General features: G+C 40.4%; 1 protein-coding gene across 1 annotated transcript in view; it reads right to left on the bottom strand.

Annotated features, from left to right (window-relative positions):
* LOC138049594 (dynein axonemal heavy chain 7-like) overlaps positions 1-17,500 on the bottom strand; it is a 75,153-nt gene that overhangs the window by 41,439 nt on the left and 16,214 nt on the right. Inside the window, 22 exon segments of the mRNA XM_068895962.1 lie at positions 1-74; positions 1,312-1,446; positions 1,719-1,817; positions 2,187-2,315; positions 2,936-3,019; positions 3,799-3,926; positions 4,270-4,372; positions 5,033-5,201; positions 6,420-6,529; positions 6,930-6,985; positions 7,671-7,827; positions 9,480-9,620; positions 9,966-10,164; positions 10,498-10,604; positions 11,603-11,689; positions 13,075-13,129; positions 13,492-13,623; positions 14,043-14,191; positions 14,651-14,914; positions 15,352-15,487; positions 16,271-16,407; positions 16,912-17,058. The exon segment at positions 1-74 is cut by the window's left edge and continues 190 nt beyond it. Of these exon segments, the coding sequence (XP_068752063.1) occupies positions 1-74; positions 1,312-1,446; positions 1,719-1,817; positions 2,187-2,315; positions 2,936-3,019; positions 3,799-3,926; positions 4,270-4,372; positions 5,033-5,201; positions 6,420-6,529; positions 6,930-6,985; positions 7,671-7,827; positions 9,480-9,620; positions 9,966-10,164; positions 10,498-10,604; positions 11,603-11,689; positions 13,075-13,129; positions 13,492-13,623; positions 14,043-14,191; positions 14,651-14,914; positions 15,352-15,487; positions 16,271-16,407; positions 16,912-17,058 (2,798 nt within the window).

Below are 17,500 nucleotides of genomic sequence, written 5' to 3'. Positions count from 1 at the left end.
TAAGCACAAGTCTTGCCACCGAACGGCTCGCCAACAATCATGAAACCGTGACGAACAATCATCATTTCTTAGATCTGCGATGTAAAGTATTAAAACAAAAGATTAAAGCGATCCTCACAGTTATCTGGACAATTTAAGCAACTATCTATTATAGACACCTAAACATTTCAGGCGCCTCATTTTAACATTTTCTATAGTCGAGGCTAACGATGTTCGATCTCGAGATCCCAACGAAATTTTCCTCTTGATCATCTTGAGGGGCTTTCTGCCATTACTTTGAGCGTCACGCAATGCTCCCCCACCACTACAATGACGGATGCGTTGTGTGACGACTCGGTGCAACACAGTAGCCTAATCAGTAGATCTCGAAAGGGAGACGTATTCTGCAAAGACGACTCGAGGATAAGGAGAAAAAACCCGAGGGTTGGACTCCTTACAAGGGTCGAACCAAAGGCCGCTGCTAGTTCGGCTGCTATTTCGCTTAGCTACGAGACACCCGTGGGAACGAGGCCATAAAACCTGTTTTTGCACTTCAATGTACAGGCGAAATGTGAAACCAGATAGGGAACCTATTTTCTCAATAACATTCCCGGTCTAATTATGTCGACTGCAATTACGAAAGAAACACCTAACCTGTACGTTTTCAATCAGAGTAAACAGATTAAGGGCGCTTTCCATTTGACAGAACTGACCGGCTCGACCAGCCATTTGGAAGGAATAACATTACAACGCCTTCACTATAACACACTTCGAGAATGATATATACTCCTCCGGAACAATGCGAGGGATTATCGTGCAAGTGTTCCTTCAAATCGCAAGGGCACCCTACGTCAAATTTCGGAAAATATCTGTTCGAAAGACGATTGGAGATCTGGAATTTTCGGAACATTTGTTCTAAAATTTCTTGCTTGCCTGCCCGTCCTAGGATTTTCGAACATCTAAAACATGGTATAACTGCCGATTTTTAACGGATTTTTACCCTAAAAAGGTCACCTAGAATTTTCGGGAGCCTTTTTTCTGGCTGAAATTTTCGAAAAGGTAAGTTTTGATCCCTATAATTTTCGTAACACTAGACTTTCAGCTGGGAAACCCGAACAGATAAAAATTTTCAGGGGATAAAAATATGCCTATATCTATCGTTTAAAGACCAAAATACGTTTAACAATGCTATGCTTAAGTGGTTTTGTAGTACATTCTCGTTGGTTACCCCTGAAATCGTTGCATTTTCTTTGCAAACTGACGGGTCTGGCCGGCCAATTCTGACAAAAGGAAAGCGCCCTAAGTAAACAAGCGACCATCAAACGAACAAACCTGGATTATCTTGGTAAGGAATTGGTCTACCATCTGCAGATTCATTGCCTTGCAGTTTTCTTCAATGGCATTTGTCAAAATGGTATAATCTGGTTTAGGCAGCTTTACTCCAGGGAACAAGTCAGAAGTGATTCCCTAAGAAGTAAAAACAACACCACATAAAAATGTAGTTCACGATTCAAGACGCGTCAAACGACACTTAAACTGGGAATGACCCTTCCCTGTGGGTGTTCACCTCATTAATGCAGGTACAACTTTTACTCTTATCCAGCTATCCTTCGCACGGTGTCCGATTTTTTGCATGAAAAGATACAGCGTGGAGCCAAGTTTCTCAGTTGCATAACGAAACAACATGGTAGCACAAAAACATCAAATAAGAAAGAAATAAACAATTCTTGTTTCCATACCTCGAACAATGGAAGATCGTGGGCCAAAAATTTGGGAAGATTCACATCATTTATGGAGCGTAACATCAGTATATCTTCATTCTCCTCAGGGTATTTCAACTAGAAATAAAGAAAGACAGTGCCAAATACATTTTGGAGAAAATATATTGAGCATTGCCGTAGATCCCTAAGGTTATGTAACAGCCCGATTTCGATAACTCATACTTCAACTGAAAACGATAAACGTTGTTTCGATTCCCAGCAAAAGGATGGCGAGGTTTACAGCCATCTCGCAATGGAAAATACTTACCACCAAACCAACAATGTGATCCTGCACCAGGATCCGATAGGCTTTAAGAACGAAGAATACTTAATTGTAAGTTTCCTGGCAGAGAAACATCGCTTGTACGGTTGTAAGGTACCAGCTTTGTTATTTGCAAGCCCTTCAAGTGGCTCGCATGACCATCTAAAAGGTAACTCGATTCTAACCTTTAAATTTCCAGCAGCAGTTAGAACAGACTTAACAGCTCTCATGCCGTAGTCGTAGTGATGCTGAGAGGATAGCTGCTCTGAACAAAGAGTGTAAGTGGTAACAATCTTCACTGCCAGCGGACGGGCCTGGTGCGATAAGGAAAGAGAAAAGAGCATTAACGTCCGTAATAGCAACCGACAAGGTTTTATGCTTTAATAAAGTAATAATAAAGGCCGTGGTGACAGCAATGGCAGGAATGCTTTTGTTTTCCACAGCATAATGACGAAATTCCCGTTACGACACCTATCGTGGTTGATGAAGCCACCAAAAGAAATGATAAGTAATTTCCGTATTCTGTTGAGACTCTCTTTCAAAGCGAGTCCAGATGTAGAAGTCCGATACGTAAACGCAAGTTCTGCAAGTAAAATGTAAAAACCCATTTATACAAGTGGGAATTTGCGTCGTTTTGCTAATTGAAGATGAGGCTCAAAGCACCTTCAAAATGCTCTTATGAGCAAAACTATGGTTCTACACGCTCTCCGATAAACCATCTCTCCCCAAAAGGTTTCAACCACTCTGGCACGGGCCAGATACAAATTTCATTAGTCAATCGGGTACCCCCGTGTGGCTACATTTTTGTCATAAATCCTATTTTTTTTTGCGCAGTTCTTGTTGATTTCCTTGATCCAGATCCAAGGTTCCTTCCGAGAAGGTGCCAATCCTTATTTGTTTCTGAGTAATACAAGAGTACGTCCATCATACTTACATTAACAAAACCGTATGAGTACAGCGATATCTCGGCAATCAGGGCATAATCTGGTACCATCATGGCCACGGTCCTGAACAAAGCCTGTAGAAGGAAAACCAGCACTTCATTGCAAAGCCTATTCATTTACTCAATCAGCAGCCACATTTTCTTGGCCAAGGTCAGTATACCTCTTACTAATCGAGTTCGAGGTCCGACCTGTAAAATGATTATGGACAGTACGGACCGAGAAAACGAGGCTAGTAAGAGGTTTATCACATCTCTGCGGCAATCAGCCGCGCGGGAAAGGTAACTAATTGAAGTCACGCGGAAGATTGCCATGTCAAAATCCGAAAAACGAAATCTTCTTGGCTGTTTGAAATAGTTACTTGAAAGATACAAACAGTTTTAAAAGTTTATGTAACAGAAACGACATGAAAAAAATTTCAAATTTAGCGGACGTACTGTAGAATACGGCCCGCTAATTTAGCCAATCACAGCGCGCGTACTATCCAAGAGATATAATAAAAGGTGGTATGAGTTCGATAAGTGGCATGACTAACAGGCCAGGATCGTAGGTACGCAAAACACAATTTTTTTCGAGTGTACTCGGATCATAAAAGAGACTAAACAACGTGTTAAGCAGAAACGGCAAATTTTCATAAAAGCACAAAAAATTCAAATCATGAAAGCTTGATGTTTCCTGTTTACAAGATGCTCCATCTCTCTAATCTCGTACCCAGATCTCTCACGGTCCAGTGACAGAGTGAGATCTGGGTACGAGATTAACATCTCTCTACTATCGATAGATGCAGAAAGTGCACCTGCGAGGCATTCATAAAAGATCCGTTGCTGTGTGACTATGTTCCTAATAGGAGACCCACCTTTAGATTATCAGGTAACTCAGATCTGCCGGCATAACCCGGATTCATAGTGATGAACGTAGCACATGTTGGGTCTAATTTGAGTTCTGTCCCCTCAAATAACAGAGTGTCTGACCCCGAGTTGATGCCTGTTAAGTTAAAAAAAAAAAGTTTATTACAAGAAGCCATAGACAGCCTTTACTGTGGCCGATTTTCGATGCCATGGTCAAGACGACACTTCCGGCGTTTTCACAATAGTCATTTCCGGTGAAAGACTGTCACGCTGTGCTCAAGCGTAAAACAATCTCGTCTTCAGAGACTAAATATTTTCGGTAGAGCTTTAGTAGTTCATGATGCAACTAAGATTTGCCAAGACGTGATGCAACAGGTAACAACACTCCAAACTCGATTCTAACCTTAATTAATTAATTAACGTCGCTGTCCTGACATCGAAGTGAATAAACTCTACGAATTCTAATAACAATTTCGTACCCATTTGAATGGTTAGAATCTGTTGTGCAACCACAGATAACACCTCCAAGTCAATGCGGTTAAATTCGTCAAAGCAGGACCACGCCCCACATGACGCCAAACCCTGTAAATAATACAAAAGTTAACATAAGAATTCCTTATAATGTTTCAAATTAACCCCTTTGCCTACAGGAATTTCCTAACTTCCTTTTTTGCACGCAGTAACATTCAGCGAAACTTGCAGTCATTTGTCCCGCGACCGTCTGCGAAAGAGACGCATCTGTTCCTTCAATAGAACTAAAAGGTAATCGAGAGCTGTGCCTTTCTCGTGAGACGCATGAAATATGAAATCTCAGTCCGAGAGATTTATCTTGCGGGCAAAAATACGCCCAAAATGCATTGCGAATTTCGTGTTTGGTTTTTTGGTAATGCTCCAGCACTTGGCTAAGTAACCTGACTTCTGGCTGTTATACACAAGTGTGGTCTCATTCACCACAGAGAAGCCCTAGTTTTTGCTCAGAATCGTATGTTTGTGACGTAACGTTAATTTTATCAGTGAAGAAATTCCAAATTACCCTTTTCGAGTTTTAAACTTATCGTGACTTAACCCCTTTAAGGGCGAATGAATATTTAAAGTTACGTGGAGTACTTTCGATAGTCTCCTACGCAGCCGTTCTTTGTGTGGTCACGCAACGCCCCTCCCCATACAAATTTTGTGTGGGAAGGAGCGTTGCGTGACCACACAAAGAACGGCTGCGTAGAAGACTATACTTTCAAGTCTTACCTTGAAGAATTTTCCCAATGCAATATAGTCCAAGCCATCGGAGCAGTTAAACACCACACACTGTTTAGCCACAGCTTTGGCTAAGTCCTTTGTTGTTTCTGTCTTGCCTGTCCCAGCAGGACCCTCTGGGGCCCCTCCCAAGTGCAGCTGGAGAGCTCCAAAAAGAGTCCTAAACACACACAAATAAAATACCAACGCAACAACTGAGGCCCTTGTAAGAAGACTGTTTATCTCAAGTCCGAAACAGGTCTCGTGGTAATGATTATTCAAACAGTCGTTTATTTGTCTGTGACAGAGCACGGTTCCCTTTTTAGTGCACTTTGAGTCACGTGCGAGTTAGTAAGTTTGGTTCTCAACTTTGCAAAACGGCCTCAAAAGGTACAAAAGCACGTACCAAACTTTAAGGAAATGCTCTTACTGCTCATTTTATCCTTTTGATAGTCAACCGATGGAAAGGAAAATGAAACCTCCAAAAAACGATGACATGGTTTATCAATTATTGAGAACTTGGTCGGTTCATTCATTTTGGAGTTATGATGCACATCGGTTGCTGACCGGACCAGGACCAGGGGCCTGTTTCTCGAAAGTCCCGAGAACTTTTCGGGCCCGAAAAGCCAGTCGTCAAACTGCAATCTGCTTATTTGGAAAAGCTGATCCTTTAACATGTTTTTAATGTAAGAAAAACTAAGAGGATTGCGAAGTTTGATGGCTTGGAACCTCGGCGTTGCGAAGATATAAAGGGAATCGTGGCACCCGAAATAGGCCCGGAAACTTACGGGACTTTTGAGAAACAGGCCACAGAAGTCCACCTTAGAGAAATGTCCACCTTACAGAGTTAAATTACAAAGAAACACCGGAAACTCGGCCGGGACGAGCGATCAATGTTCGCTTTACAGAGGTGTACACTTAGAGAACTGACGGTGTGATGATGATGATGATGATGATGATGATGATGATGATGATGACGACAACAATGATGACGACGATAATGATATTGACGATGACGATGATAATAATGATGACGAAGATGATCATGGCGATGACGAAGATGATCATGCCGATGACGACGACGATGATAAAAGATGATTATGGCGATGATGACGATGGCGATAATGATAACGATGATGATCATGGCGATGACGACGACGATGACAAAAGATGATTATGGCGATGATGACGACGATGACGATGACGATGACGATGACGATAATGATAACGATGATGATCATGGCGATGACGACGACGATGACGAAGATGATTATGGCGATGATGACGATGGCGATAATGATAACGATGATGATTATGGCGATGACGACGACGATGACGATGATGATGACGGTGGTCGTGCGGAGAAGATAAAAATTATCATTTAAGACCCCATCTTTACCTGTAGCATCTGTCAGTCAAAGGGGTGATAACTAAGCGTCCGGAGTTGCCAAGATATTCGTAGCCATAAGCCAGCTGCGCACTGATCATTCTTGTCATCACGTTTTCTTCCTAAACACAATACAGTGCAAGAACATTTCAACACACTGCATAAAATAACTATTTTACTAGTGGAGAGAAGAGGGATCTGGAGCAACGAAAATGACCTCTAACAGAACGAAAACGCCAAAAACCAAGAAATTCACGGGAACAAAAGGGAGAGAATAGTATAAGCTCTTAACTTAGTTTCATAGCAGCGCAGTTGGTACCTTTCTGTGACTTCACATCCAAAAACTGTTCAAATTTTAAAAATGGACAGTTCTAGATGAAAATTAGATTCTAACTGCAAACGGTAAACTGTCAAAGTTCCTGCTTATATCATAAAAACATGAAAAAATATCTAAGTTCTCCCTCTTTTTTGAAAACTTCGGCTTGGCTAAATCGATATATTATGCACTTTGAGTCTTCATACCTCTATGTAATATCTCAGTTGAGCCAACCACTCGAAGTCATCCTCTCGTTCAACACCTAACATACAAGAACAGTTGGAAAGAGTCATACACAAGCGAAGAGGACCAAATAGACTCAGCCTACAGCGAGTTTCTGTTGACTAGGGTACCTGGATCTATACAACGTTCTTCTTGATTGGCGAGCCAATCCTTTCCATAGCACCTGCTATTCACCCAAAATTAATTAAGTGTATTTCTTTCAGAGGGGACATGGCCGTGTTCGGTTATGGCGTTGCAATTTCATGCGGGTTTGTATCGCTTTGATCACCGGCTGTGATTCCGAGTTCAACTCAATCACGCTTTGGAAACAGCCAGTAGCATGTCTCCTGCCATTTGGGATTCTTTATTTCGTTAGGCTCCATTTAAGTTGTTTCCTTTTTGCTGAAATAAACAATTTGGACAAGTTTACAATCTCGGTATGATTTTCACTGACTAGCTTGATCGTAAAGTGCACTTCCACTAAAAACAAGGATTTACTATTTTTTAAATTATTTTTTTACACTTTAACTGGAGGTCTGTTTACTACATAACAATCAACAAATAGCGCGCGAAAGCTCCATGTCCGATAAGCTGTTTACAAGTTAAACTAGACTTTCAACTAAGCCTAGATTTCAAACCGAGTCCAATTTTGCCCTTGGACTCGTTTTGAAAAAGAAGCTTCAGATTTAACCGCATAGTAGAAGATACGTAAATGTATACGTTACCCAGCTGACACAGTCTTGCTAGCACATCCCTGGCATGCACGTCCAATACCACCAAAGCACCAAGAGTTGCTCTGTTTTGCTTTGACAGTTTACCGCGAACAAGAGCAACGATATCATCAATTTGCTTGTTGTTCAGCAGAAGGTAATCGTTCAACGCCTTAAAGCAAAGAAAGAAAGAAACAATCTTTAATGTTATTCTCAAAAATTATGTTAACAATGAGTTTAGTGGTGACGAATAAAGAGGTAGTCATTAAGTGCCACGAAACCCATGCCACAATACGAACTGGTGTAGAATTTTATAATCAAGTGAGCTCTAACGTTGCTGCGTGGTGTGATAGATGCATTTCCATTGTCAGGGAACAATGGAAATCAAAGGGATTATATTTTAACCGCAGAAAAAAAGGGAACTATTTCTCACCAGGATGAGGATTAAGGTTGGGAATAATCAAGAGAAAATGAAGGAACTGAAGGAGAAATGTAGTGTAAAGGTATTGGCCGGGATATGTGAATTTCCCGAAAGTTATTTTTAGATCGAAAGTCTGTGTCCGGAGACGTCCGCGAATATTAAGCATGACGTCATACGAACGTTTCTAAAATTGTGTAATGGCTTTTATTCCTCATCCAACAGGCCATTAGATTCACAAGAAACTGTAGAATTTATCTCCTACTATGGGGTACCAATTTCCTAGCACCTGAAAGTTGTTTTCGTCAACAAACTGTAATTCCACTCGGAACGCCATTTTGGATACTTTTGACTTTGTGGACATCTGGGTAAACAGACTTCCGTTTTCATGACATCTAAAAATAGCTTAACTGAAATTAACATATGCCAAGGGCTAGAATGGGCGACTCCTCTGTCTCCATGGAGACAAGTGATGAAGACACTTTATGCTTATTAGCAGTTATTCTAAGAGGGCTTGCTGGGCATGAAAAAAGTAAAGTAAAGTATAGTTAAGTCTCTGCTTACGAGCCAGAAGGCCCATCAGGCCGGCACTTATCTCCGGTTTCATTAGCATGAAGCGACTAGGAGTATTTCTACTCCTCCCTGGATGGGATGCTAGTCCATCGCAGTGTTACCCCCAGCATTAAATTTGCTGGTACCCATTGATACACCTGGGTGGAGAGAGGCACCGTGAGAGTAAAGTGTCTTGCCCAAGAACACAACACAATGTCCCCGGCCAGGACCCGAACCCGGACCAGTTGATCTGGAGTTCAGCGCACTAACCGCTGGGCATGAAGTGATAGATAACCAATGAGGCGTGAAACGCCGACTTGGTTATAATCATTTTATTTCCAGCAAGCCCAAGTAGAATAATTCTTTTATTAAAAACTCCTAGATCAACAACTCTTCCATGTTGATTTTATTTATCTGCCACGATCAATTCCGGTTCAAAACGGCCTTTGTCGGCCATTTTTTCTCAGAGCTGCAAAAATGGTTTCAGGTCGCTTTATTGCTGACACGTTCCTTGACCATATTAGGTACAGCAGGTATATGAACTGATAGCCTCTGTCTGGCGGGCCAATGAAAATGCTGGAAACCTGATATCCGTAGTTCAGTTTTTAATAAATCCTACTATCATTCGATGGCTTTTTTCCTTCCTTTTCTCGCAGATCAATTGTTTGCCGAAGCCTTCGGCTTCGGCAAATAATTGATCTGCTCGCCACTGACAAATCACGATATTTTGCTCAACCTCGTCCAATAATTGTTAATTATCCTGCATTTCTTGGCGTTACCAATACCCATGCCATTCCAATCGCCGGCTCATGAAGTCAGTACAATGTCTAGATACAATATCAGGTCTGCATTACCGTGGCTCCTCCTTTAATGGCTTTATGTATCTCCAGTGTCCAGTACAGCTGGGATACACACAGTACTGTCTGTCCTGGCCAGTCTCTAACCCACTTGACTCGTTCAGTCTTTTCATACGCTTCTATTGCTTCAAAGATGACCTGCAGAAACACAAACCCAATCTGTTCAGCAAGGTGCTTCAAAATTATCTTTCAAAAATGCATGGTTACCCCGAATCTTCTTTTTGGATACCAAGGGTACTTATTAAGATCTACTTTCTCTGCATAGTTTTCAATTGCACAAAAATATCCCTGTACTAGTAAGCATCACCCATAGGAAACCCGGATATCTCTAGATGCGCAGAACATATGCGCAATAACAATAGTAGGCACCGTCCTTAAGTTTTGAAATAAAAAAATTTCAAAGAAATGCTTCATTTGAACAGAGTTAACTCTGATTTGAAGTAAAGAAGTGCAAGTAGTCATCAATGTTCTTTACAGCCTTACTTTTCTGATACTAGCAATCATATCCTCTTGTAACTCCAGCAGCCACTTTTCTACTTGTCCTCTGGCCTTTGCTGTGGAAATTGTGTCTTTAAGAGGAACAACTTCGCCTTCTGAGCTCTTCATGTGGGTTATATCAAGTGTATCTGTGAACTCCAGGGATGCAATGCCTTCAAAGCACTTCTTAAGATGTGGCTGAACCCTAAAATAAGAAAAGAGAAACCTCTTCTTGTAAAGCTCAGATTGACAACCTCTAATTTCAAAGACTGCAAAATAAAGAATACCTCTAATTATTTTGAACCCTAAAATAGGGATAGAAATAGAAATCTCTTGTAGTTGAGCGCAGATCAACAACTTATAAACTGAAAAACTGCAATATAAAAATTACCTCTATCTACTTTGGTCTCACTGTAAAATGCTAATTAAGACTGTGTAACGTTCAGTGACTTTTGAAATAGCCAGTTTCACTTGACAGTCGACACACAGAAGATTTGTAACAATTGCCAAACAAAAACGATGACATGCAAACGCAAACCTCTTTGGATCTTTGGTTTCAGAAAGAATTTCCAAGAGTTCATCATTTGACAGAAAGAAGAAGCGTGGAAAGTACAATCTCTTCTTTTCCAGATACTCATTCAATCCCTGCAAACAAAAGATAAAACAAAAATTTACCACTGCCTTATTAGCGCAATCAGCAAAGGTTGAAGAGCAAAAGATCACTCAAGTTCCACTTCTTACAGGCCGACACCTTACCCTTCACATAAATATGGGGAAAACGACGACTTGACCGAAAATGGTGAGAATTCTCATGGTTCGAAAGCCGTTACGTTGCATGTCCCCTCTCTCATTCAAAAACGTCATGGAAAATAGTCTGCGGGGTTGAATATTTATGCAATGGTTAAGTAGGAAGTGCTAAGAGATGTTAGCTACATGAGCAACCGTAAAGTCCGAGAGAAAAGTTAACAATGAACCATAGGAAGATTTATTGAAGATAGCAGTAATCCACACCAATAGCTAGATCAAAGCCTCAACTTCGTTTTAAAAGAAACCCTGGTCCTTGGTAAATAAAGAAAAAGAGTCTTGAAAACAGAGTCACTCAACAGAAAAATTTATTGAAGACCAAATGGGGTGAGGTTCGAAAAAGTTTAGGCTACTGAATGCTCTTAAAGCGTACTTTACTATAATGCTGCACCAGACATTGCAAGTGGTAGATTCCCGTTGCCACAACATGCATTAAAAGCTTGATTTTGTGTAGCCTGCAGAGCAGGCGTTTTTTTGGCAAGGTCTAAAGTTCGTAATGAGCTGCCATTTTGAAAGCACACAGCAGATAGAGGATTGCGGGGGTAGGGGCGGGGAGGCGAGAAAAAATTTATCTCCCCTTGCCCTTCCCCCAATACCATTTTATACTGTCCTCCTAGAGCTCACTGTGTGCAATTTTTTTGACTGGCCGCAGGCCTCTGTTAGATGTCGGCCAATAGTTCTTACCAAAACAAAAAATACGCCTGCCTTGCAGGCTAGGTTTTGTGCAATAAGGACTCCAGAGAGATGTCGACTTGCCTTGGAACTTACATATAGTGACATCATTTTAGGACAAAGAACAATAACAACAATAGCTATATCAAAGAAACGGTGTACTGTACCTTTAAGATGAGTTCAAGCAGCTCATTTGATTTCTTCAAACGTTCCAGCATCTTTTCAATGGCAACCACGGTGAGAACATGGCGGTCCTATTATGAACAACAAAGCATTTCAACATGAGAATGATCCCCCTACAGTTCCAGGAAAAATTCAACCTGTCCCAGTGATACTCTATGGAAAATGGAAAAAACATTTTAGGTTTTTGAAACTTAAAATTCCTAAAGTGCTACTATGACCGAAAAATCAAGCACTAAGTGACCCAAGTTTTAAGCCTTGCTTAAAAAAAAAAAACTTTTCTAATTTAACTGAGAATTTTCTTATTTTGGTCCGTCATTACTAACTTTAAAATCTTGAGAGAGCTGGATCGAGGAGAAAATGATGTCAAAGACTCAATAGTTTAAGGATGCAATGCGTGTGAACGCGGCTGAATCGATATGCAGCACGGGAGTTTCGGGCTTTCAGACTATTTAACTCGTGTTTTGCATATATAATAAGCGGCGTTTACACGCTAAAATTCTAAGGTAGTGAGTCAATGACGTCATTTTTCCTAGTACCAACCCGCTGAGGTCCAATCGGCCAGATTTGAACGTGAGTAATGGCGGACCGTAAAAACCAAATCTTATACTGAAAGTAACAGCTCTTGGACAAAAATCAAAGCTCAAAATTTTTGCAAGTCAGGTGTTAAGTAATCACACTTTCAAAATTTGACGAAAAAAAGGAAGTGATATTTTGATCATACTACCACTTTAAAACGCTAAGGAGATAACCCTTTGACCTCCAAACCGGCCTAAACCGGCCAGACTTAGTATTGTACTCTGTCTAACACTAGACGATTTTACTCGTCAATGGGGAACCCCTGGGATTCAATGGTTTAAACCTAAACAAACATTTGTAGGCCTAACGTTAGTATTTGTAAACAGTTAGGGTTGTTTCTGTATTGGTAAAACAATGACCTGTAACCTGTGTTTTGTACCTGCCCCAAACTGACCTTGATTCAATGTTGTGCAAAACTGAACGGTTTTAGTGGGAAATTGTTGTGTTACCTTCCAACATTGAATGGGGGAGGGGGGGGGGGGGGGGGGGGGCTGCATAAGAGAAGCTGAAACACTGTCTTTTGCGCTTTAACAGAAGTGGGTTGAAATACAGCTCTGGTGCGGTTCATTTACATAACCTTCCCAACTACTTTTCTCTATGATTGTAGGTTGAAACAAAATGACCTAGTTTGGTTGCAATTTAACCTACGGAACAAAATGACCTAAAACACATCTAGTGACAATGAAAAGAATGATGGCCTTGATTGATGATTACGAAAAAGATGATAATGAAACTATTGATGACGATTTGGACAATGATGGCGGGTTTGACAATTGTGAGCATCTTCCTGATGTCAACTGTTGCAATGGCTGCGACAAAGGGCATTGTATTGCTTTATTGTAAAGAGACGGAATTAAAGGCATTCATCAATATTACATACCAACACGGCCACCTTCATGATTTCCCTCCAGTTCTTATCAACTGTACTGAAACGTCTGTAAGTGCAAGATGAGCAAATTGTCAACTCATTTGTAAAAATGTGCTGTCCAAGAGTTCTAACTGGTTAACTTGGGGGTGATGTACAAAATTAATACTATTCACTTCAAAGCAGCTACAGAGAAATAGAATGGCGGCTAAAAAGCAAGCTCTTTCACGAGCAGCTAAAGAGAAATGTGTGTCATACACAAAAACAATTTATTATTCACCTCTGTATCAGTGAAAGTGGTAGATGCTTTAAGCTAACTGCTGTGCCACCACTACTGAACTCCTCTTCAGTGAAATAGAGGTTTCATATAAAATAGATGTAGTACGCCCCGTGAGACCTCAGTGTAACAATATCAACAGTAGATCAACTGACCTTCCTTCCTCAGGCATCTGGGCCATGATATCAGGCGAGCTGAAGATAGGTTCCAAATACAGCCAAGTAGCCTGCACTTTCAGCCACTCATCAATGATTTCCTGTGTTAGCATCAGCTTGCTTTCCCATTCTCTGAAATAACATGATACAAATAATTCAATTTGATGTCAATGCAGCATAGAGACCTACATACTTTTATTTTGTAAAATACATACTTTAATTGACCGCTCTCCATAGAGGCTTTTCAGGGCCAATGAAACACATCGAAACAACGGAAAAGAATAACGACAACAACAACTGTTAAGAATCCCAACTGGCCAGAAGCAAACCAGTTGGCTGTTTACAAGTGCAGCTGGGAAGTTGAACCAGGGACTACCAGGATCAAATTCAACGAGTGGTCAGAGCGGGCCTTGAACCCGGGATCTCCGGATCTCAAGGCAAGCGCTCTAACCACTGGGCCACACTGCCTTACATCGACCGTACTTATGGACGTTCACCAAGCTATTTCCCATATAATTGTCATTGTCATACAATGTATCAAAATGGCTCACTTGATTTCTGTCTCAAATGGCTTGATGAATGGTGAGCCTCTCATTGTTTGTGTTTTCACAATTTGATCATCCAAGAGCGTCTGGATTTCATCGATTGATGACAAGATATGAGTGCCTGTTTCACGATAAGGAATCATGACAAACTCAATCTGAAATCAAAGGAGTATGATATAAAGATCAGAGTTAACATTACTAGAGAACCTTTAATTTTGCTAGTCTCATAAAATCTAATTGCACATTATTGTTATTCCACCCAAGAAAATAAAGGGAATGCACAATCTGTGAACCAGTGAGACAGAGGTGCGAGACACCTATGAACACTTTTAAATTGAGCTGATAAACAGTATTTAAGTCTAAGCACCCATTTTAAAACAGTTAGCTTCCAATAAACTGCAAGTTAGAACCAATTTTAGAATTGTTGGCTTTCACAACTGTGAGTTGACTTGCATGTTGACTTGCATGTTGTACAAACTCGAAAAAATATAATAAGATTTAAGCTACTAGTATGAAGTATTTTGATATTTCAAAGTGCTCCACAAAGACTCTGACAAAGAACTTGTGAGGTTTTTCACAACAGATACAAAGAAGTACAGAACTCACTGCCTTACCTCATCCCACTCACGAACCATCTTCTCCATGGCTTTTTCAAGAGAGAACTCTTTGCTAGCTGCCTCACTGATGCTCTCAAACTGGCTCAAGTAAGGCTCAAGGTTCATTTCCACCATCTTAGCAAGATTAGTATCCTCATCAGGTTTCAGAGGATAACCAAGGATCTCTGACATCATCTCCCAATGACGATCACGAAGGCCAGGGTTGAATAAGACTTGAACCAGTGGAAGGTGCTCTTTAAACTCCTCCACTTTGCCCTTCATCTGTAAAAAAAAAAACCACATTATTTTAGAATTGTAATATTAGAGAATTACGTGTATGGTTAGGACTATTTCCAGAAGCAACCACATTAATTTTTAGATAGTTCAGTTTTAAATGGGCAGGTACAAAACTTGGACCAGATCAAGCAAAAAATGGTTTTGTAATCCAAAACTATTTGATGTTTGACCTGATTTCACCAAAGTTAGCTTAAATATTAGGGCTAGGGTGATTTCTCGAGGCCTTATCATTTTTCTTACGTCGATCCAAAGTGACCAGCTTGTACACAGCTTCAATGTAAATAAGTGGCAACTTTTTGAATTCTGTGTATAATAAAGTTATTATTATTATTACCGATCCAAGTTGATCTGCTCGAACTCTTGTACCTGCCTGTTTTAAATGGTTTATTCCAAGCCAGTCTTAGAAATTACATTCATCTTACCCTCTCTGCAATCTTCTGTGCATTTGGTACATCACCAAACTGTTTCTCCAGCTTATAAAGTGCTCGCCAGAAGTTACCAGTTTCTGCATCAACTTTATCTGGATCCATTGTTCCCCAAGGCCCTTCCATCCATTCCCTAAAAACAAGTAGTTGTTAGTTATAAAGATACACAACAAAGTGGATGTACTAAACATCCTTTGCCAATGATCTGTCCTCACATCCGAGCTCTGTAAATGCGCAAAAAAAAGCATTTTGCAAGCAACCACTTTACAGGCACGCATAGGGTGCATTCATGCACATGAACTGTCAACTAAAAGAATTTTGAGGTACAGTAGCACTTAAGGATGGCGCCTACTATTGTTATTGCGCATATACGTTCTGTGCATCTCCATTTCCTATTGATAGTGCTTACTAATGAAGGGATATTTTTGCACGGTTTAAGTTTAAGCGGAGAAAGCAGAACTTAGCCAATGGTCGTGGTATCCAAAAAGAAAATTGGGGGTAACCATGCATTTTTCTGAGATAATTAAGCTTTAACTTAAAAGGAACGGCATACATTGCTTTGTATTTTAAAGCTTTTTGCAAACTTGTTGATTATCTTTGAAAAATGCATGGTTATCCCCAATTTTCTTTTTGGATTTTAATAACACTCGTTGAGATCTGCTTTAATTTCCTGCATATTCATGAAACCGCACAAAAATACCTTTGAATTACAGTAGGCACCGTCCTTAAAGTTGGCTTAAACATCCAAGAGTCTCACATTTAGAGACAAGACATGTACGTAAGAGCCTTGAACTCTCAAAAAATCTACATTTCTTAGTTGATATACACCTTGACTTAACCTAACACAAAAACACCATTACGTAGAAACAAATGAGAGAATGAATGAACAAACAAATGAAGGTCCTCAGCGACTCACTTGTATTTGTTTTGAAACTCAACTGTGGTCTCATAAAGTTTCAAGTAAGGGTTCAGTGTATTGATCAGCTGTTGCCGCTGAGGATATGCTGTTACATCCCAGTTGAATGCCTCCTCTTCTTGATTGAAAGCAAGTATCTGGATTGAGACCAATTTTAACAATCAATCAATCAATGACATTTAAATGCATCCTTGCATCAAGAAGATGTGTCAGTCCCCATGTTAGCACACCATCAATGGAAAGTTTTATGAGCACGTAGACATACAGTGTTTGTGAAGACACGCCATAGGCATGCTCAGGTATTGTACATGTAATCAACTGGCATACAGTAATAATGGAACTTTAATGTTACAAAGCACATACAGAGTTAAGGTTGCTGTCTAATGGTCGCTCGGGTCACCTGGGGCGCCTTATTTGCGAGCGCGAGAGACCACATTTCTGAACAAATAGCCCAAACGGGCACCTTACTTGATACATCCTCACTTTCTTGTAAAATTATCCCAGCTGGAATTAATTAATTCTGGGCTCTTGAAAAAATGACTCAGGCTACTAACTGAGTAATGTTGGAAGCATGAAGGGCTCCCGGAAATTTTTCATAGGCAGCAACCTTGAGAGTAGCATGCATGTCATAGCAATCAAACCTTATCTGCAGCAGACTCTAGTCTCTGATTGAGAGCCTGTGCCTTCTTCAAGTAACGCTGAATCTCTTGCATGTCTCCAAATGTCTGAAATTCCTCCAACTGCCTAGAGTAACCCTCTAACTCCTCCACAAACCTCTCACGCCGCATCTGCATAACGATTAACATAAAGCACATTTGCTGTTAGAGATGCAATAAATTATTATTGAAGGGGCAACAGGCTTGTGGTAGTCAATCCATAGTTTATCAAGGTCCAAGAATCTGGAACTCTCTTCCTGGATCAATTACCAGTACTAATTCATCTAGTTATCTCAACTTTAAGAAAAATATGTTAGGGTTTCTTTAAAAAAAACGGAGTTAGTTATATATGCCGCACAAGCATTGAGTGAGATTACTCAGATCATGACAGACAAATGAGGGGCCCCCAGTGGTTTCTTGGGGTCTACTTGCCACAATAATTACCGTAACATCCATCCTTCTTTTAAATTGATGACTATTATTATTATTAATTGACCTTGTAATACTATTAATTGTGTAGCAAATAAATATTCATTCATTCACATGTACGGTAAGAATGGGGGGGGGGGGGGGG

Source organism: Montipora capricornis, chromosome 5 (assembly GCF_036669925.1).
Source record: "Montipora capricornis isolate CH-2021 chromosome 5, ASM3666992v2, whole genome shotgun sequence".
Taxonomy (NCBI): domain Eukaryota; kingdom Metazoa; phylum Cnidaria; class Anthozoa; order Scleractinia; family Acroporidae; genus Montipora; species Montipora capricornis.
This window is presented reverse-complemented; position numbering and strand designations above follow the sequence as displayed.